We start from the raw sequence: 23,284 nt of genomic DNA, 5'->3' as shown, positions 1-23,284 counted from the left end.
AAGAGCTATCAAAGGACACTCGGGATAAGATTGTAGACATGAAAAATACCAAAGACCTGTCGAAGGACACCAGGAAAAAGATTGTAGGCCTAAACAAGACCAAAGAGTTCTCAAAAACACTAGGGATAAGATTGTAGACTTGAACAACACCAATGAGCTGTCAAAGGACACCAGGCATAAAATTGTAGATCTGAACAAGACTAAAGGGCTGTCGAAGGACACCTTGGACAAGATTGTAGAACTGAAAAAGACTGAAAAGCTATAAATGGACACCAGGGATAAGATTGTAGAACTAAAAAACACTAAAAAGCTGTCAATGGACACGAGGGATAAGACTGTAGACCTAAAAAAACCCAGAAGAACTGTTGAAGGACACCGGGGACAATATTTTAGACTTGAACAAAGCCAAAGACCTGTCGAATGACACCAGGGACATGATTATAGACCTGAACAAGACTTAAGAGTCGTCAAAGGACACCATGGACAAGATTGTAAAACTGAAAAAGACTGAAAAGCTGTCAATGGACACCAGCGGTAAGACTATAGACTTGAAAAAACCCAAAGAACTGTCGAATGACACCAGGGACATGATTATAGACCTGAACAAGACTTAAGCGCCGTCAAAGGACACCATGGACAAGATTGTAGAACTGATAAAGACTAAAAAGCTGTCAATAGACACCAGGAATAAGATTGTAGAACTGAAAAAGACTGAAAAGCTGTCAATGGACACCAGGGATAAGATTGTAAAACTGAAAAAGACTGAAAAGCTGTCAATGGACACCAGGGATAAGATTGTAGAACTGAAAAAGACTGAAAAGCTGTCAATGGACACCAGGGATGAGATTGTAGACTTGAACAAAACCAAAGAACTGTCTAAGGACACCAGGGATAAGATTGTAGACCTGAAAAAAAACAGAAGAACTGTCGAAGGACACCAGGGACAACATTTTAGACTTGAACAAAGCCAAAGACCTGTTGAATGACACCAGGGACATGATTATAGACCTGAGCAAGACTTAAGAGCCGTCAAAGGACACCATGGACAAGATTGTAGAACTAAAAAGACTAAAAAGCTGTCAATGGACACCAGGGATAAGATTGTAGACCTAAACAAAACCAAAGAACTGTCAAAGGACACCAGAAACATGATTATAGACCTGAACAAAATTAAAGAGTTTTCAAAGGACACCATGGACACGATTGTAGACCTGAAGAAGACAAAAATGAACCAATCTACAATAAGCAAGGAGCTTGGTGAGAAGATTTGAACTGTTTAGAAAATGGAAGAAATACAGCATCACAGACAATCTCCTTCCACCTGGAGCTCCATGAAAGATTGAGTGATTTGTTGGTAGGATTTGTTCTTCAGGGCCACCATACCTGACAGACCAAGCTCAGACCAAACTCGTACTTATTTTTTTTTAAAAAAACCTCTGTATATCCTTCACAAAGGCTGTGAATAAGAAAAACAGAAGTCAGCAAGCAACAAAAAACAGATATTAAACTGTGTTTTAAAGAAAAAAAGCTAAAGTGAACCAAAATCATCTGAATGGAGAGTTTGTAGGTTTTTCTGACAGATCTCCAAACAAGAAATCAAGCAACAATCAAAACTGCAGGCGTTTTCCTCTGATTACTGTCATTAAAATGAATTTCTGACACTCTGCTTTTCAGGGAAATGTGAGCCTGAAAGCAGGAGTCTCAATCAGGAGGGTCAACGGAGGAACTAATCAGAGCTGACAGGAGGAAGCGGAAACAAACAAAACGGGAGATCTGTGGACAAAAACGCAGGGAAGCCGTGAAAACACAGACATTTCATGCAGATTTGATAGCTGCAAACGACTCTTCTTGAATATTAACAAACACTGGAAACAAACAAAACCCTGAAGGGTTTTTAAAGTCAGAAGCAATCAACACAGAGTGGTTTCATAAAAGTTGAGAAAATTTCTCCTGATCATCCACAGTGTTTCCTCCTCGTCGGATTCGTATAAAACGTCTCATTGAGGTTTTGCTAACTTTAAAACAAATTTCTGTCAGTGGAACATCAGCCATGTACTTTAACTAGGTTTTAAATTAATTTTTACCATTTACAAAGTTGTCTTTTGAACTTATTAGATGTGTTTGAAGCTCAAAAATCAACTGTGAGAGTCTAAAGTGAAGAGAATAGTGAATAGCCTTTCTTATAGCATATTTTATCTTGCTTTAAGGCCTAAATTGTTAGTACTGTAAAACATAAAAAGCAGAATACCGCACAATTTTCTCCCAGTTTGCATTGTGATTTACAGTAAATGGAAGACACTACAATTCTGTTAATAGTGATGACGTTTCACTGTAATTTTTCATTAATAAACACAGAAAATTCAGCTTGTGTTAGATAATAAACATCATTTATCTTGACTGAAGACTTTAATTCCCTCGTTTGTCAGAGTACAGGAATGCTCCACAGAAAACAGTCATTGAGGTTTTGAGGGCGGCACGTGTCCCTGCCCCCCCATCCAAGCTGACGGATGTCAAAGCCCGTGGCGGCGGCTTCTGCTGAGGAACCGCCCCCTCTTCGTCACTACAGAGAGAACAGCGGGCGATACCGCGGAAAATGATGGCCCGACCTGTGCAGACCAGTGGGGCAGGTGATGATGAAAGGCCTGTAGGTGCATTATCACTTCCAGACACCTGCAACCGCAGCAGCTGATAAATGACACATAAAACCCCCCAGTGTACTCAGAGGAGGAGAAGGAGCGTCTGATTGGCTCCAACTGTTCCCCCCAGACCTGCTTTGGAATCAAACGTCAGAAACTGACCCAATATTTTTACACTTATCTTTCTTGTTTTTTTCAGTATAACAGCTATGAATCGTGGCTTTGACTTCCAGCTCGTCTCCTGGTTATGGATACAAGGATCACAGCAGGAAAAACTGGCTTTTTTTCACCATCATGACTATTTTCCTCCATCGTTGTCGTTGACTATGCTCTTATTTTCACAAAAAATAGCGATTAACAAGTTTCAAGGTTACTCTCGACAAATATTTTTATTTTATGTTGTATGTACTTGACCAAAGAGAATGGTTTTAACCCTTCACCACTGGAGCTTTAGTTCCATGTTTACATTCGTGCTGCTAACGTAATTTTTCAAACGTTTGCATAATCAATGTAAATCAGCTGATTCTGTCAGGGAGAAAAGCGGTTTCACACCGAGTGCAATTTGCACGGCCAGTTTCAATGTTAAGGCAATGGTAGATACGCAAATAGAGGCGATCTGAAGTCCCGCGGCGCGATTTAAACAAGGGTTGAGTTAAGATATCTAAATTTCGGCAGGTTGCATCTGCCAATCAGGAACTCAGCTTCAGGAATGTGATGTTTTCAGTGACTCGATCAGCAGGTAAAATACTAATCCAATGTGGTTCCATCTATTTCCTTAACCTGCTGGAGTAGTGGGGTTACCAGAGCTCGTCCGGCTACTGCTGGGTGAAGCTGAGATACACTCTGGACAGATTTCTGGCTGCAGCCAGCCTCCTGGGAGCCAGCAATACGCTGCCGGGTGTGGGGGCTGCCGCTCGGGCCTCCGCAACTATCCGGATATATTTCTTTTTTTTTAATTTTTGTATTTATTTTTCCACTCTTGCGTTAATGTTGGACAGTGAGTTGTCAATCTCAGTCACAGAGACACAGAAACACAGTGGAAGCAGCTGTCAACGAAAACAGCTCCCGGAGTGCGAGTGAACGAGCTCCCTCAGAATAATCTCATGAACCCAAACATGGATGTGTGATTATTGATGTTTATGCAGAACTCTTCACAATTAACACCTGATCTCTCAACCTTACATTGGAAGTGAAATATCCAAAGAAACCGATGTAGCAATTATGCTAAAAAAACATAGCTGGTAGCTCCTCCCACATGTGGCCGGGGCAGCAAACTCAAGCAGGTGAAAGAGAGGCAGGTAGCGCTAATATATAATCCAAATCGCTTTGGGTGTGAACGTAGCACAAGAGTATCGCAGTCACGTGACGTAAATGGTCAAAGAGTTGCTGTTTGATAAAGAAGGCGTCCTTCAGGCGTCATCGGTGATATCTCTGCTGTTAAAGGGTTAAGCCAATAAATACAAACAAGTCCCATTGTATGCCCAGGATAAAGACTTCCACTAAGGTCATGACCAAAGAACATTTTTTTCCTTGATTAATCAAACGTAAACTCATTTTCATGACTAGTAGTGACAGAATTTTTCACTTTCTATTGATGTCAGGAGTTCTCCTCTGGGAGAACTACTCCAGGACAGTCTCCAGAGTCCTGAACACACTACATCTCCCAGCAACCCCGACGCACACTCATTGCACTGCTCAGAGCCTTATTCAGTGGACAGTATTGTGCCGTGCCGCCCTGCTTACCTTCCCGGCTGTTTCTATCTGGTTCTGATCTTCTGTTTCTGACCCTGATTCTTCTCTAATTGCCGCCTGCCCTGACCCTCGCCTGGACTCTAGTCTCCTCTTGCATACTGGTGATTGACCTCTGTCTGTCTGACTCTGATTTAGCTTTGTGGACCTTCAGCTGTGCTTAGTCCCTGTCTGAACTAATAAACCTGCAGCCTGTGGAACCATCTGCCTGCTCGTTTGTGATAATTGATCTAAAAAAGCTTTTAACATAATTCCAGCTGGTTCTGAAGCTGCTTTCTCAGCTTCAGAACCAGCTGGAGTTACATTAACAGCATAAACGGTTGAAGAGTTTTCGGGATTCAAACAAATTTGACTCCAGAGCTGAAGTGGTTTTTGAGATTGAAACATGGTCTTCTGTCCACTCTCTGAGGACTGTGAAATCCCTGGCAAACCTGTCATGGTGAACAGACCGGGAGGTCGTTTATGAGAACCAGAGCTTTAGCTCCAGTGTTCGTGAAGTATTGACGGTTGGATTCTGTTGCAGAGAAAAGTCAGAAACACCTGATTGACGTTGATTGTGTAAACGGTTGAACAGTTATAGAACAAAGAGTGTGTGTAAATATTGTAAATCATTTTCTTAAAGAAGTACTTTTGTGCATCCAAATGTAATCTGTTCCTCTGGAGGATAACGCAGTACGTCAGTCCAAAAGTTGTGGAGGCTTCATCTCCCAGCAGGTTTCCTCTTTATAATTATCTCGTGAGCCTCGGCGGCGAGGTCCTGGACGCCGTTAACCGTGGCGACAAGCGCGTCGCCTCTGGCTGCGTTCAGGCTATTCTTGGGTGTTCAGCGGGCTGCCGTTCTAAATTAAACCCGCCGCTTACATCTCATCACATGACAGTAATTCAGTTTTTTTAATACTTCCAACTTTGACTCCATAGGTGGTTTAAAAGGCAGAACGTTTGAGGGACAGCTTGAATATCAAAACGTCCTCTTTGCAAGTTAATGTATGTTTTGTCGGGACACCAAAACAGGAGCCAATTAACATTTCCCCTCGCCATTTGTAACGGCGATCACTCAAACTGACATGTTACTGAACATTTCAAGGTGAGAAATCTCCGTTCTGATTCCCACAAAGCAGGCAGGGGCTTCACATCATCAGAACACCCTCAAATTTCCTGCTTTACACCCCGTTATTTGGTCTGACTTTGCTCATCACCATCACCGAGAACACAAGCTAAGAAATGAGTTTATGCTCAGACATGCAGGTCATTCCTGAAGAGGAGTTATGAAACGAAGAGTGACGCACGGAATGACGAAACAGGCGACGGACGGACTCCATGTGGGAGATAAGAGCTCCGGGCGGATTTGAAAGACATCCGTCACAGGTGGCAGCTACACTTGGACGGATGACACACGACAGGAGGAGAAACCGTCCTGGCAACCTTTAAATGGACAAAACAACCCATGTGGACGGGTTGATGTATGGATTTGTTTGTCTGTTTCTCCCCAACACAAAAAAATGTACCTTTTAATTCAAATTAAACAGTGACAAGAACAGACCAACGAATTACACTTATGCAAAAGAAACAGAAAGTTGTCTTGAATTATTTTGTTACTAGTTCAAAATTTGTAGACATCTTTCATCTTTGCTTTACTTATGGTTGCTGGAGCCTATCCCATTTGTATCTAGTAACAGAAAACACAGCTCCTACAAACAACCAGTCCATCACAAATTAATTTAAGTCAAATAACTTACATTATATGTTAAAATGAAAAACAAATTACTTTTAAGACAAGTCTGAGTTGAAAAGAATTTAGTCACATCATAATCCAGTGTGATAGTTGAGCCACACACACACACAAAAACACAACCTCCACTTTTTCTACTATTCTCTCAACTCATTTTGACACATGCTTGGTCAAAAGTCAAAAATCCATCCACTACTTTCTCTTTTTCTTAAAGCCGTGTTGTGGGAACAGGATCAAAACTGTAACAGCAACACAGAGAGAACAGGTTTATTAGGGGGGGTTAGTTCAGGGACCAGGAGGGAGGGGGCAGTGAGCTGGACGTGGGACTGGACCGCAGGCAGGTGTGTTCTACGGGCGCTTACATGTCACATGCACACCATGTATGTGCAACACTCGTGTGTGATTAATAAGAAGTCAGACCTCACTTACAACTCCGTAAAGGGTGTCAGGAACTGGTGGTGAACAGAAAAAATAAATAAATAAATAAAATAATAATAAATAAACTTAAACATGACAAAATCACAAAAGCAACATAAGACTAAAAAACACCAAATACGACCTGTCAAGAAAGAACTGAAAACCATAAACTGACAGAGATGAAAACATCTGTGGAGGATCAGAAACATGAACCTGAGCGACCGAAAGAAGAACAACCAAAACATTTAAGAACCGACAAGAACCGAGGAAATAAAACTGACAAAGAAATCCAAGAGCGCAGCCAGGTGACGTATGGAGCCAGAATTAAAGCTTCAGTTATGTACTTGTAACTGTAGTTCTACTGTACAACCAAGTAATAGGTATAAAATGAAAGTTACAATTAAAAAAAAAGTTAATGGTACAAAACTAAAGTTAAAAGTACAAATATAAGTTACAAGAACAAATATAAGTTACAAGAACAAAAACAAAAGTTACAAATACAAATGAAAGTGGCAAGTAAAAACAAAAGTTACAAGTATGAATGAAAGTTACAAATATACAAAAACAAACAAAAGTTACAAGTGTCGACAAAAGTTAAAAGTACAAACAAAAGTTACAAGTATACAAGTACAAGCAAAAGTTACAAGTATGCAAGTACAAACAAAAGTTACAAGTATACAAGTACAAGCAAAAGTTAAAGGTATCGACAAAAGTTACAAGTATAAACAAAAAAATTACTAGTTACAAATACAAAGCGAAAATTACAAACACAAAATGAAAGGTACAAATACTAAATGAAAGTTACATGTAAAAAACTAAAGTTACAAGTACAGGATACAAGTTAAAAGTGCAAAACTACAGTTACAAGTACAAAGAGAAAGTCACAAGCAGAAACAAAAGTAACAAGTACAAAACAACTCTAGTATGACCCAAACATGTCCGGTCTGAATACTCTCTAAAGTACTTGAGGTCTGAATACGTAAAAAAGCGATTTTCACCGTTTCTCCTGGCAGAACTGTAGAAAGTGTTTAGTGGAGATCCAGATCTGCTGAGACGTAAACCGAGCTCCTCACCCGGTTCTGGATAAGAGGAAGAACGATGGAAAACATTCCAGCACAGAACAGACATTTTTGTTTTGTTTGACTCCGTATGATGGATTCCTTGAGTTTCTGAAGGTGTCATAAATCACGTTTTGATCTAATCTTTTTATGGATTTGGATAGACGTCTTCCTGTTCCTTCTGTTACTCAGAACTAGAGATAACTAAGGATATATGTTTCTTTCAGTGATCTTTGCTTTTGACTTCAAAGGAGTTATATTTTCTTTAGTTTCACCCTTTTGAGTGCAGTTTTTTCTTTGAGGGCTTCCTCGTCCCTCTTTTCAATCCTATTGGTTGAAATGTTTTCCTTGTTAAATCTGTTGTGCAGTACAAACTTGCCTTCAGGTCCAAATCTTTAAAGTTTCTGCATCATTTGTTCGATTTCCCACCAACACAGGAGGGTTAAAGTCCCAGGAAGCCATTCCTCTGCTGGAAGTTTGCTCACACTGATGATGCTGACAGGAAATATCAAACATTTTGGAAATGTTCTGTGCAGAGTGAGAGGAACAGGATGGCACTCGCGAGGGAGGGAATATAAATATCCACATTTTAAGATGATCACATGGCTCTCCAGATTGATTGCAACCTTTTACAAAATGCAACAAAGAAATGGTAATTAGTGCATGACATCTTCTGGCGGGTGATTATCCAGCCAGATTGCAGCCAATCACCAAGAAATTGCATTGTAGCTCAGAGGCTTTTCTTTTTTCTGGATGCAGCATCTGCGCTCACAAAAGCGACGCACTCGTCTGTATTTAGTTTAATCACTTTTATCTGGTGTCACAGCGGCGAACGTCACTGCAAATTAACGATCTGCTTCGGTATTTGGGGGAATGAAGGAAAGCCCTCGAAGGCTTGGTTACTTCTGTCTGCTCAGAATGTTAGCATGGAGGCTCCGGGGGGGTCAGAGCTGACTGGACCCAGGTGGAACCGAGACCCGGGATCTCCACAAACAAACAAACAACCTTTGAGGCAGACACACAGGATGTTGACCCTCACAAGCTCATTTCCTCAGTTTACTTTAAATATATTTTCAATTAAAGTGAAATTAATTCTTAATTTGAGGGAGAACAATAATGAAGGATTGAGGCCACCATTAAAGAAGAAAACAAATATTTCAGGATACATTTGTAAGATTATAAGTTAAAGTAAGAAAAATAAAGTAAAAGGAAAAATAAAATAAAGTACAATTATCATGAGGGGAAAATCCATTACAAGAAAAAAAATCAAAATTTTATGAGAGTAAAGTTAACATTTGTAAAATTATAAGAATTTTAGGGAAAATAAAAGTAGTTTAATTAAGAGAAAAAAGAATTCAAGTATGAGGAAAAATTCCATATTTTACAAAAATATAGTTGTAAAATTAGAGGAAAAAATTACTTCAATTAAGACAAAAAAAAAATAATTTTATGAAAACAAAACCATTAAGTTATTAGGAAAAAGTACCAAAAAAGTAAAAGAAAATTAAATAAAAATAAAATAAGAGTTTAGAATAAAGTTGTAAAACAATTAGAAAAATATGTAAGATTATAAAAGAAAGTCACAGTTTACAAAATTGGACTATCATGAATAATAACCTTAAAAAACGCAAATAATTTTACCATAAAAACTCGGAATTATGGGAAAAAGAACAAAAAAAGTATTTTAAAAAAAAATAAAGTTGTAAAAATTGGTGCAATTACAAAAAATATATAATTTTGCAAGAATGTAATAAATACGATACAAAAGAAAATAGAAATATCATGAGAATAAAATTGTAAAAAAAATGTAGAAAAGGTAAGACAAATTTGATTTTTAAAAATCATACAATTATAGGGATGAAAAAAACTTTAGGAGAATGAAGTTGTAGAATAATAGAAATATGTATATATAAATATATGTATATATATATGTATAATATCTGATAATAAAAACAACACAGTTACGAGAAAAAAAAGGAAATATGAGAAAAAAGTATAACCTTTCGGAGAAAAAAATTGTAAACTTATGAGAAAAAAACAAAATTATAAACATAAAAAACGAAGAAAAATTATGGGAAAAAAATCAAACAATTGTGAACAAACACTGTAAATTTAGAGAAATAAATGAACATTTTACAAGATTAAAGTCATACAGTCATCATAAAGTCATACAATTATGAAAAAAACTAAATGATCCATGAGAAAAAGTCATAAATTTATGGTTCATAAAGTCGTAATTATGCAAGGAAAAGTCTTTTTTCAAAAAATTAAATGTTACTTTCAGCCTTTAATGTGATTCAACAGACAATTAAACATGAACATCTGCTTTACTTTTTTTAAATAAACGTATGAACTTTACTTAATAAACTACAACCTGTATTTATTAAAAAGCATGACATTTTTAAATAATAAGTTTGCAATTTTAGTAAATTTAGATTATTTTCATAATTTTACAACTGTTTTTCATAAATATATATAATTCATGATATTATCATTGTTGCCCTAATATGTAATGAACAAAATGAAAATAAAACACTATAAATAAAATGCATCCCAAAGATCTTGTGCACTTTTCCATAAATTACAATTTTCCTGACCTAAAACCTGTTTTTTTCCTTTAGGAATCGAAGATTAAAACCAACATCAGGAATAACATCACATATTTAACTTTTGACATTTAAAATTGAGTCTAGTGGTTTTAATGTGGAACATCTGCTATAACAAACCGGCACAGACGAGTTTAGATTTTTTTAAAGCAAAATGTCACAGAATTAATTACAGCAGGAGTCATTATATGACGTCTGGAGGATGAAAAACTCCGACAGGAGCAGAAATGAATTCAAGGTTGAAGCAAATCAAAGCTCAGTGACAGCAGACATGGAGAGGACACGTTGTTCGTTTATTCTCACTCAGATTTTCAACAACGAATGATCATGAGGGGTGAGGAGGAGACTTATGTTTGGACAAAGACCATAGAAAAGGTTAAAACTGCTGATGAAGGTCCGGCGTGCAGACGGCTACTTGGCGTGCTTGTTCTGCTCCTGGAAGAAGTCGTTGCAGGCGACGGTCAGGGCGGCCACCAGCACCACGAACTCGTTAAAGTCCACCTCGTTGTCTTTGTTGGAGTCCAGGTCGTTCATGATTTTCTCCACCAGCATCGGATCCTTCTGGGACTGAAGGAGGGACAAAGAAAACCTCAAATTCACAGCTTCAGGTGTTTGTTAGTTAAAGATTGTTGATCAGGATGTCAGTAAGACCAACAGAGAAGCATCTAAGTCAATGTTAGTGATATTGACTTCTGTACCGGAGCCTTGAGGGACATTTTAACCTTTAACCCCTGAGCTTTAGCTCCAGTGCTGACATTTTTTAACTAATCATAAGAACATTGTATTAGAAACATTTCTTTTCTCTTTGAAGCTTCAGAAATCTCCATCTCAAAAATCTTCTTCACTTTTACGCGATTAATTTTCCTGGAGACACGCCCATCTTTCCACCTTTGCGCCAGAATCCATCTTCAAATCAATTCTTAGTATTTGTCGCTCAATTTTTCCACCAGTAAATCCGTTTGCTCCTGTTTCTGCAGCCGTCTATTCTCGGATACGTTTAGGCTCCACCCCCAAAATGTCGAGCAGGTTCCTCACCAGAATGTTCTTTGGCGTTGGCCACCGCGCAAAATCTAAACACTAAAATGAATGAGTGTTTCTTGACCATCACAACACAAACATCACTAACTGCGTTTCCATTGGCTATGGAATTGCAGAAATTGGATTTGCGATAATAAATTCGCCTAATGGAAACGCAAAAATTTAGGAAAAACTCACATTTATTAAAAAAAACGTTTTTTTGCTTGGAGGAGGTGTTTTTTGCAGTATTTACATGAGGGTGTCATGCAAAAATGTTGGATCCACAGCTCTTCTGTAAAACCATGATTTACCAGACTGTCTTCATCCGTAGCCACTCCCACATAGCTCGCCACTCCATAGCCTGAAAAAGACGCCGACGTCTCCTTTGATAGATGATGATGAGCGCTAGTTTCGTGACAGAAACTTCAATAAATCTGCTGTAAATCAATTTTTGTTCACATCCGTGTTTTTGAGTGACTTATTGTGTGAGTTGGTTTGTGTTTATTCACATAATTATGATTTAATGGAAACTGTGATTGTGAAATTGTGTTTTATCCGCATTTCCAGAAATTTTGCTCATGGAACCGCAGCTAATGGATCTTCAAGGAGCAACAAACATCTATTAGACCAGGCGGATCTTGGAGACTGGAGTCAAATAGAGACAGGACACAACTGGTAGATAAACTGTAGTTTAACAAATTTAAGATGCTGAACTACATGTTTCCTAATAAATAATTAATTCAAATTTGTCTTTTTAGCATTTTAAATCGATACAAATATGGTCGAATGAAGTATCACGATATTTCATTGAATCGATTTTTCAAACACCCTTAATAGATAAAAGCAGGAGGACCATCGAAAGCAGTCAGGTTTTCTTCTTCCTCTGATTTTACTGGTTGGTGCCTTTTTTTGTGGTGAGATCGCCCCCAAGTGAGCAGCAGTTGTAACTGCATGAGGTAGCAAAGATAAAGTCATAAAATTATGAGAACATTTAGAAATTCTAATAAAGCTGTATAGAACTAAAATTGTAAAATTATTAGAAAAATCTAAAAAAAAATAATCAGAATTTCAGTACAATTATGAGAATTTGTTTCAAAAATTTATGAGAATATAGTTTTTTATGTGAGAATAAAGCTGTAAAGTTATGGTATAAAAGTCAAAATTTGAAAACAATAAGAACAAAGTTGTTAAAATATGAGTAATAATTCAAAACTTTATGGATAAAACAGAAAATTTTAACTAAAACTAAAACTGTAAATTTATTAGAAAAAATATGACAGTTAAGAAAAATTTTGAGTTTTCTTTCAAAATTTGATGAGAATAAAGTTTTTTCAATTATGTGAATAAAGCTGTAAAGTTAAGAGATAAAAGTCAAAATGATATGAAAATAATGTAAAACTATGAGAAACAAGCCAAAATTTTACAGAACTAAAATTGTAAAATTATTAGAAAAAAAAATATGTGAACTAAGTAAAATTGAGAAATTTTGAGTTATTGACAATAAAGATTTTTTAATCATTAGATTGAAGCTGTAAAATTATAACAAGAAAGTTAAATTTTCTATGAAACTAAAATTGTAAAATTATTAGAAAAAAGAAAAAAAATTATGAGAATTTTTCAGATAATGAGAATAAAGTTTTTTTTATTATGACAATAAAGCTGTAAAGTTATGAGATAAAAGTCAGAATTTTATAAGAGTAAAGTCATTAAAAAGTCCAAATTCTATAAAGTAAAAAAAAAATTAAAATTATACATAGAAAAACATTTTTTATGAAACATTTAAGAAACTTCTATGATTTTTTTTCTGGGGAAATGAAAACTTTTTTTTGTCATAATTTTAGGTCTTGTTGGGAAACAGTCATTTTGAGAATTTTTCTTTTTACTTGAGGCCACCCCACTGTTCTTTAGTAAACCCAGACTAAATGATAATACAGCTGCTACAGAGGGCTCCATGTTACTGTTCGCCTGGGGCCCCTAAACTGCTATGTCCGCCCCTGTCCATCCCAAATCTTAGTCCCTGATTGGTCAGTTCAGCTGGTTTAACTTTCAATGCGCGTTTTGTACGTAGAGCCAACTTAAAAACATATGAATCGATGTGTGGATGCGAGAGTTTTGAACGCAGAACCCGAAGCGGTCGCATACATTTCATAGAAGGTGGTCGCTTGAACGCGTGTTGCTGCTGCCACAGCTGAGATCTTCAGGATGTGACGACACGTTTGTCCGTTTGGAAACGATCCAGACTCGAGCTCACGGGGAGAACAGGAAGCATCAAGGATACCTGAAGGTGGCGGCGCCTCAAGATCTCTGCTGTTTGTCTACAAGGTCACGGGCTACGCACGCCGCCATTACTCAGACCTCCTTAAAATGACCTTATTTATCTCCGCCTCCACATCCGTTATTCTCCATATGAGAGCCACGAGCGGAGACGCTCTGACCGGCGGATACAAATCAGTGAAAAATCCATTTCCTCTCACAAGGTCAGAATGCTAAATCATTGGAAAACAGGATCATCGAGTCTGGAGGGAACTCCAGAGTGATACCAGAACGTGGGTTCAGAGGTTTACCATCAGGAAGTCGGTGAGCTCGCTGTGCAGGAGCTCCTTCAGCTCGCCTTTGTTGAGTTTGTGCTTGTCGCCATCGTTTCCAGAGTAGTTGTAGAAAACGGTGATGAGCGCGCCCATGGCGCCTTCCAGCTGACTCGGCATCCTCCTGAAGGCTTGGAAAGGTTCCTTCAGAGGAGAAACCAACTCTGAAGCATCGAGTCACAAACGTAGATTTGGCTGGATCAGAAAGGAGCTCCTACCTGCTGACAGTCCCGTCCAAATGTGCAGAGAGACGCGGCGGCGAGCTTGTTTGTTAGGAAATGTGGCGACGCCGCGCAGCTCCGCCTCTACCTTTGTGAAGATAATTAATTCCACAGGTGAGAGGCCCATGGTTACTGTCTTTCAGCGCACGTCTTGGATAAGTGAAAAACAAACGCAGCCCGCGGGCCTCAGGGGGGCTCATCAAGGCCCGGGGCCGCGTCCGCTTCGTCACGCCGCTGAAAGTGTTACTCAGAGGGAGGATCTGTTAAGACCTGTCCGCCGCCGTCACCAGGTGATCAGAGGGGATGTTCATTAGGTTTGATACAGACGCTGCCAGCGAGGTTTAATGAACGAGCTCCATCGATTTGAAAGTTCAGAACCCAAGACGGCGGTAATGAAGTCATGAGCTCCACTGGAAACATGGCAGCTGCTTGTTAAATATGATGTACACAAATCTGAGAAGTTATACTTGATACAATTTAACGCTGTCCTATAAAAGTGTATTTGAGGCTTTTTTTAAACATTAATATTCATTTTTGAATTCTCCATGAAAGTTAAATGAAAGAGAAATGAGAAATAAGTCAACATTTAAAAAAAAAATTGTACAATTATTAGGAAATATATATATATATATACTGTATATATATACACACACACACACGTGTTTATATTTACATGTAAAATTCTAAGAAATGTTTCCAAAATTATTGAGACTAAAAATATATATATCAAATATATATATCAAAATAAAGTCGTAAAGTTATGAGAAAATAAAACCAACAAAAATCAAGGAAAAAGTCATCCCCATCTTAAGCTGTAAAACTAAAAAAATAAAAATAAAAAAGAAAACTGAGGAGAAAATCTCCCCCTAAAATGTAGACAAAATTTGATTCAAAATGGTTTGAGTTTTATTTTGAAAAACCACATCCTTTAAAGCAGCAGTGACACTTTTTTCTTGAATTTCCTTTTTTTAATGATATAAATAAGAATAATAAAGAAATACAATTATCATCATAACTTGTTTAATTGAATTTGATTTCATTTATTTTGTTAATTTTTTCTTTTTCAGTGCATTTTTGTCGGAGATTTTGCAGTAAATTACCTTCAAATTGAAGCCAAAGAAACATTTGTGGTTGAAAGTTGGAAATAAACTATAAAAGTTAAACTTGTTTTTGGGGTCTAAATCTGTTTCATCTGTTTTCATGGTAATCTTTATTCACTTTTCTGATCGGTTCTTTTCAAATCTTGTCATGGAAATGTTCTTGGCAGAAGTGACCAGCAGAATCAGACTGTGTTCCTTCAGTGCATCTCTCCATGAAGGTCAACGACTGATTGGTTGATCAGTCAATAAAATTATTGTTTTCTGCTGAATTATAAACACTTCCTGAAGACAAATTTCATTTTGAACGGCAGAAAACTGAACACTTTACTCCGATAAAATGTGTGTTTTTAATGTTTTTATCATGTAATTAATTGTTTTTCCTGATGATGGAGGACATATAAAAGAAAATTAGGCTTAAAGTTGTGCGTTTTTTTTATTCAAACTGCTGTGAATCAGGAGCAGGCAAAAAAACGCTGCTTTAAAGATCATATTTGTGATGTAGAAAGCTCCTGCTCTGCTCCATTCTGATGGATCCACTTGCAGACAAATAGATCCATGAACGTCTTTGTTTTCCTCGTTTGAGTGTGAAGAAGAGGATGAGACGTTAGGATCCGTGTACAAACGGTTTAATTGAAAAGAGCAGAGAAAGGCAGCAAGGGTCAAACACACAGAGGCGAGGCAGAGAAGCGAGTGATCAAACGTGAGTCAAAAACACAGAGAATCAAACAAGGAAAACTTGCTCAGAATGGCGTAAACACAATCAAGACTTCGCAAAGATGGCAGGTCTGGAGTGAGTATAAATGCTGGTGGGACGAATGATGATAATAATAAACAGCTGTGAATTGAGTAGACTGAAGCGGAGTTGTAGTGAGGAAGGAGAGGGGTCCCCCTGGTGGTCGGAGGAGGACATGGCTGAGTGAGTCCTGACATTGAGACTCCATATTGCTCGCCATTTTTGTTAAATCCCTAATGTTAGGTTGGGGCTGTAGGCTAGCAGGAGAGAGCGTAAACAGATGGATGTTGGGAAGTGTGGGCAGGCTTATTTCGTACCAGCAGTCCCGCCCACAACTCAGAGGAGAATTTTTGATGAACTCCTGCTGTTCTGCAGAAACTGTCCCAAAAAGTGACATTGTTTTTAAAAAATGTTGGCTAAAAACAAAAATAGACCACATGTCTGTAACCTGCGACTCCAGATCCACATGTGGCTCTTTAATCTCTCCGTGGTGGACAAACATAAAATAAGTCAGAGTCAGCAGCTCCCTCTAACCAAAACTACCTAAAGAAAACAAATAAACAAAGCCCACAAACTAAGACTACCAACCCCAAACTAAAATAACTAAACCCTAAACTCTGAGGACTGCTGAGGACAAAGAGGAGAAAAAGAGCAAAAAAAGAAAAATAAATAGCATTTTTTACATTAAGGATTACTTAATTAGCATTTATTTAGTTTAGATTAGTTACATTTATAAACTGATGTCTGAGGTTCACATAGATGATAAACTATGAAGGTTTTTACATCCTGTTGACCTGAAGACGTCTAGTTTGATCAACTCTACCTCCAGAATGAACAGATTTTATATGCAAAGCAAAACTTTGGTATAAAGTTTGATCTTTTATGAGTTAAAAGGACATATTATCTTATGCTGAACAACATTGGTTACTAGCTGTCCAGATCTGCACTGAGATGATCCTGTTTGGAACAGAGAGTCTTTTATTTTGAAAATAAGTTATTTGAGCTTCCTGTAAATGTAAAAATGTTTTTTAAAAAAAATCAAATTTTCAGAGATTCTAGGTTCTTTTTATATTGTTGCTTTTGTTTGTGCCAAAAATTAAACATAATTCACATTATTAAGAAAAAAGAAGGTCATTAATGAAAATAAAGTAAGACTATATGTCTCCTTCTAGGTTTTGATCAGTAGAAAGTTAAAGGTTGCCGATCTCTGAATCAAAAGATGATCAGAGTCTGACTTCAAAGGAGTGCTGCAGAGCTTGGTCAAATTTTAGACAAATAAACAGCAAAAATGTGTTTCATATTAACCCTGGTGAGCCCACAGGTTAGATTTGGTTGATGAGTTTTTTTGTTTTGTTTTTTGTTTGCTGTTATTGCTTCTACTTGAAAGAAAATTAAATGTAAAAGTCCAGAAGAAAGCAAAACTCTGTGCGATTATTACACTGCAAAAACACAAGCTTAAAGGAAAAAGATTTAAGTCGTTTCAAGAAAAATGTCCCCAGTTTGTGTCTTGCAAGAAAAACAATATTATCAAGAAAAATTACAATTAAATTTGTCTTAACAACTATTAACAAATATTTTTGTTATTGAGAAAATAAACCTTTTCTTGATGAGGGTGGAGATGTAGGGTTTTGTTTTTAGACCTCAGGGAAGAATTTGATGCAGTTAAAGCCTCAATTAACTTTAAAAAAGTAAAACTAGAAAAATACAATTAATTGTCCTTTTTGTTGCTGCATTGAGTTATAAAACTCGGTGAAATAGAAGATAAAGACTTCCCAATCTTGGTTTTATTTGACTTATGTTCTCACCTATGAATACTAACTGCTCATCCACATAGTATTGTGTAATTGTTTGTAGATTTACCTTTTTTTGTTTGTTTTTTGCATGTATTGCACATAAAAGGGGAAGAAAAATAAGTTTTATTTAATCTGTTCCCTTTCATTTCATCAACAAAAGATGTTTGTGTTGTTTTGTGTATTAGAATAGAATAGAATATCTTTATTTCTATATCACTTTTCGCAGAAAGAATCACAAAGTGCTTCACAACACGAGCACAAAAATCAAATAAAAATACAGAGAAGTAATATAACAACTAAAACACAATAAAATCAACTAAACGCTCTCCTGAATAAAAACTATGATTATGTTTTTGCAGTGGAAATGAATAAAAAATAAATAAATTACAAAATTGAGTGTCTCGTTTAACGCTGTGAGCTGGATTGACATGAAAGTTGCTCACAAATGAGTTTTTTCCTTTAAGAATTGTTATTAAAATTAACTTTTTGTGGTCATAAATTACAACAAAACAACCAAAAGGAGCAAAATTATAGTCTCTGTTACCTGTCTTTTAATCAAAACTCAAATCAATTCTTCTGACAACTAAAAATTGGACTAAAACAATTTAAAGTGCAGAGAAATTCCCTCATAATAAACTGTTTTAATAGAAAAGATACATCTCATTATGACCCCTGTTTTGAAATCTCCAAACGTTTGAGCTCTGCTGGTTTTCCTCGGTTTCACCTTCACGCTTCCTTCCTTTTTCTGAGTATTTTTAGTCTCATCCTTTGTCTTTGCCGTCCCGCGTCATCGTGTCATCACTGACGGGGACAATAACACCCTCCTCTGTCTTCACCCCCCACAGGGGCGCTGCTGCTTGTCAGGTGTTCCCGCCACTTTTTTCCACCGCCATGAAGAAAACCTTTTTCCATTTGTTAAGGTGATGAAAGCGTTTCCCAGAGGACGCCGCGCCGAACGCTCGCCATTTCAGATAAACACACTGTTTGAGTGTTTCAAACAAGTTTTAGAGATTATTAAAGTATTTATTCACCATCAACCATCAAGAATTAAGTTTATAATAAACAAATAAAGCCTATTAACTGATATAATTGAAGTGAAATAGGAAATAATGTTTATTAAAATGTTATTTTGCTTCTGACTAATGAAGTTTCTTTATTTTGGGTTTCATTTCAAGACAAAATGTTTTTTTTAATTCTGTTAAAAATGTAAAGGTTCCAATACAAAGACTGAATTCAGTCTTTCAAAACTTTATTTATACATCAGATCAAAACACACAAAATCCTGCATTTGTTAAAAAAATATAAAAAAGTGAACCCTATCAATCCTTTTGACTGTATATTAAATACATTTGTCCAAAAAACACTACTTTACTTCAAGGTTCCTACAACAAGCCTCAGAAATAAATTTAAAAATCTTAAAATTTGAAAGGAATGTCTTTAATAAGCAAAAAAATCTGTCAATTGGAAAAAATAGTCAAACCAAGAGATCTTATTTTAAAAGAGAAGTTATTTTCACCAAATCATGTTTTCTCAAAAAGGAGATTTTTTTTGCAATACAGAAAATAGGACATTTATTTCTTCAAACGACGTCCATTTTCCTTTTTTAAGATTCCGTTTTTACAGTGTAATCACAGATTTTTGTCACACAATTTTGTTCTAGACTTTCACAATAAATTAGACTTTTTTTTAAGAAGACGTAATTAACAGCAAACCAAAATGATTGAAAATAACTAATAAAAGTGGAAAAGACAGAGGAAAAAAAGACTAATCTTACCCTATGGGTTCTCCAGGGTTAATATTAAATGACTTTTCTCTGTTTCTTCGTCTAAAACTCTACAAAACATTCCTTTAAAGTCAAACTTTGATCATCTTTTGATCTTTTTTCAAAATATTCCCAGCGTTCTTTTAATTATGATGATGTTTTTTTAGCCTAAATTTTAAAAAATGTTATTTTCTTGGACAGTTTCTGCAGGAGTTCGTTAGAAATTCCCCTCTGAGTTGTGGACTGTTGGTGTTTGGAGTAACCCCACACTCACATCTCATGAAATCTGTGTGTTTACTCTCTCTCGCTAGCTTACAGCCCCTCACACCCGCAAGCTAACGTCTCAGAGCTCTCCAGGCGTCCAGTTGGGATTCAGATTCCAGCTCAGACCATTAAAACAAAGACGTTCATGGATCTATTGGTCTAAATCGGATGCATCAGAAGCAGAGAGCGTATTTTCTGTCATTTTTCCAACAGCATTTTTTCATCTGCTCCTGATTCACAACATTTAAATACAAATACTCACAATTTAAGCTAAATTTGTCCTCTAAAATGCCACAAGGTCATGTTAAAAAAAACATTTTCATTGGAGTGGGTCTTAATGCTTTTCTGCATCTCACATGACACATCTAACAACAATAACAATATTCTAACAAAAGATCAAAACTGGTTTATCCTCAATGCTCAATCAAATCAACGTCTCTCCGATTGATCCCAAAGGAGACAGTTTTCTCCTCTTTGCTCTTCATAACTGACTAACTACACCGCTTAGGTGTAACGGATCAGTTTTCAAAGTGTTCTAACCCAGCTGCAAATGCAGAGTCTGATTCTAATTAGTTTATTTTAATCTTTTCATGCAGAAAAGTGCTATAATTTGCAGTTTTTCTGTTATTTGTCATAATAATAAAACTTTACGGGCCGATTCTTTTAAGCTGAACTGAAATTATCTACATGTACTCGACAGATTTCTCTCTGCAGTAGAAACAAAACAATAAAAGCAACATTTATCTCATTTATTTTCATGCTCTTCCACAGTTTTTTGTTTTATTCAGTGACTTCCTTGATGTTGAAAACTTGAGTTCTGCTGCCCCCTGCTGGCTGATGCTAGAACTGACAGTTCTGAAGTAAATTCTGATTTATTTTCTATTTGAATTATTTAATACGGTTTTATTTACACTGAAATATTACCTGTATGTGGGGTTAGGGGAGGGGTCTGCAACCTTTAACACTAAAAGAGCCATTTGGTCCAGTTTCTCACAGATCAAAATCCAGCGAGAGCCGGAAAGTCCCGTTATTGTTAAAAAAATACACCATATTTATGCTTTTGTGTTCATAAAAAATCATTTTAAAATGTAGATTTGAATTATTATAATATTTAATTACAACACTGTCTATATGTCTCGATATGCTATTTTAATTCTTTTACTTTTGACAGCAGCACAAAAAGTTCCCTTCAAAATAAAATACACCAATTAAGATCCTGCTGCTGCAGCAAAGTAATTTCAAAATAAAATGCAAGACAATCAAACATGATGCTTTTTATCATTAGGATTTTGATATACCACCATGAATTTTCTAATTTTACTTTAAAATATAAACAACATTGAAGTAGAATCCAATTATATATATTTTTTAAAAACCAAAATATTAAAAACAGAGTTTTTCATTCTCATTCTTTAAGATGTAAGGCACAAAACACATAATTGTAGATCATTTTTAATTGTTTTAAACTGCATTTTTGAAAACTTTAACCACTTTTGAATAATTTACCAAAATATAAGAATTATGGAGACTTTTATTTAACTAACGTGATAATAAAAAATATACAAATTTAATGAACATTTCTACAGAATTACTTTGACATCATTTTGCTCTGTGGCTTGACATATTAAAAACCTGAAGAGAAATGACAAAACTGAAATAACTAATGAATCATTTATTTGAATCATCAGCATTTTTTTAAGAAATACAAAGCCACAGGTTGCAGACCCCTGAGTTAGGGGATAAATATTAAACATTGTTCTTGGAATTCTCCACGTAATTCTGTTAATAATTTCTCTTCTGCTTCAGACTCGTATCCAAAAATATTTACAAATGATGCTGAATCATGCTGTGTGTTTTGGCATATTTTACTTTATATTATTATTATTATTATTTAATTTTATGGATGTTGGGTCATGTTTACTTTATATCAAGATATGTTATATTGTGTTATTTTATGTCAAGTTGGCGGCTAGGGATAAGCTGGGAAATGTAATCGGGAGCCTGTTCATTAAGAACTCTAAAAGTCAAAACAAAAATTTTAAAATCGATTCTAATATTAACAGGGAGCTAATAGAATGAAGATAACACTGGTGAAAAGTGGGACTATTTCCTGTTAAAGTCTTACAGCGGCATTTTGAACCAACTGAGGTGTTTTATTGTGGAGGGATTCCAACAAGTAAAAAGAGAATTGCAATAATCTTAATGAGATGAAATGAAAGGATGAATTACAACCTCTATGTCACATTTCTAAATCATTCTTCTTAGTTTAGAGATGATTGATTGATTGATTGGTCAAAAATGACACCAGTCCAAGGGAGAACTTGTACGTTGGGGCCCAGCAAACCGAGGTGCTGCTTCACCTGGGACACTGTGTGTTCGGGGGCAAGGATTAAGTTTCAGTTTTCTTTTCTTTCAGTTCTGATTGATTAAGTCAAAGCCAGTTTTTACTGCATGAGAGGCAATTTGATAATTCAGCTAATTTGTGAAACTCCGAGTTGGTGAAAGAGCAGAATAGTTGAATGTCATCAGCATAAAAATGATATGACACATTTTAAAACCACTACTGATTTTCCCAAGAGGGTTTAAGTACAGAAGGAAAAGGATTGGGGCCATGACTGAGCCCTGTGGAACACCATGTAACAGAGTTTCAGATGAAATGTTAGCAAACATGGTAACGGTTCTGTTGGACAGAACATAAAAGAACAGTTCCAGAATCTCCTAATTCATTATTTAGTCCTAATAATAACATGTTATGGTCAACTGTGTCAAAAACTGAAGACAAATCTAACAAAACCAGGATAGAATTTAAGCAACGAGCTGCTTCTTTTGGCTAATTTGACATTTATTGGGGTTTTTTGGGTTAATTTGGAGTTTAGCTCATATTTAAGCAACAAATGTATCCAAATGTGGAATGTATTGGGATTTTTAAGCAATTTTACTGCAAATTTTTCAGAAATTTAGGTCAACTTTCATTGTTCTTTAGGGAAAGTAGATTGTTCCACTATTTTCAGCAAACAGCTTCAGCATCTTCAGCAACTACTTTCAGCAAAATGCATTCACACTTGCATACGTTATTTTATTTCATGCGTTTTAATCCAATCTTTATCCTTAAGGTGTGTTTTGTTATGCTGTGTTATATAATCCAAGATTATGGGAATAAATGAATGTTGTAAACAGATTTTCTGTTTCCATCTCTCCGTATGTGTTGATGCACAAACTTCAGTCCAATCAGGAAAAGCAGTTTAGAGTCACAGAATTATTGCATCAAATCATAGAAACTGGAGCCGCGGTCGCCGCGGTCGCTGCGGTCGCTGCGGTCGCCGCTCCAGTTCTGTCCGGCTCCTTTCAAAACACGTCTGGTTTGACAACGTTTCTATGATTAATGACTTCTCGGATGTGGGAGGCTGGTTCTCTATTAGCATGCAGGACGGGAAAAATCTGATATTTTTTTGATTGTGCTGCCGGCGCAGAGGTCCTCTGAAGTCAGATTCACAAGGAGGCGGAAGCTCTCTCTCCATGATCTGGGTCAAAAATGAGCGCCGTTGTGGCCCGGCTCCTGAGTTCTGGCTGCCGTCCTCGCAGCCATGAAAAAGGGCCTTTACAGAGGGGCTTCT

The 23,284-nt window shown here is 36.5% G+C and overlaps 1 protein-coding gene across 1 annotated transcript; it reads right to left on the bottom strand.

The window, feature by feature from the left end:
• Positions 1-10,467: 10,467 nt before the first annotated feature.
• s100z (S100 calcium binding protein Z) lies at positions 10,468-14,359 on the bottom strand. Its single transcript, XM_024298678.2, has 3 exons — positions 14,016-14,359; positions 13,777-13,941; positions 10,468-10,762 (listed from the first exon to the last, which is right to left on the bottom strand). Exons 2-3 carry the CDS (start codon positions 13,915-13,917, stop codon positions 10,607-10,609), a joined length of 297 nt encoding a protein of 98 aa, XP_024154446.1. The 5' UTR covers positions 13,918-13,941; positions 14,016-14,359; the 3' UTR covers positions 10,468-10,606.
• Between the last annotated feature and the right edge of the window lie 8,925 nt (positions 14,360-23,284).

Source organism: Oryzias melastigma, linkage group LG12, assembly GCF_002922805.2.
Source record: "Oryzias melastigma strain HK-1 linkage group LG12, ASM292280v2, whole genome shotgun sequence".
NCBI lineage: Eukaryota > Metazoa > Chordata > Actinopteri > Beloniformes > Adrianichthyidae > Oryzias > Oryzias melastigma.
The sequence above is the reverse complement of the archived record's forward strand: the minus strand, read 5'-3'. Positions and strand labels throughout refer to the sequence as shown.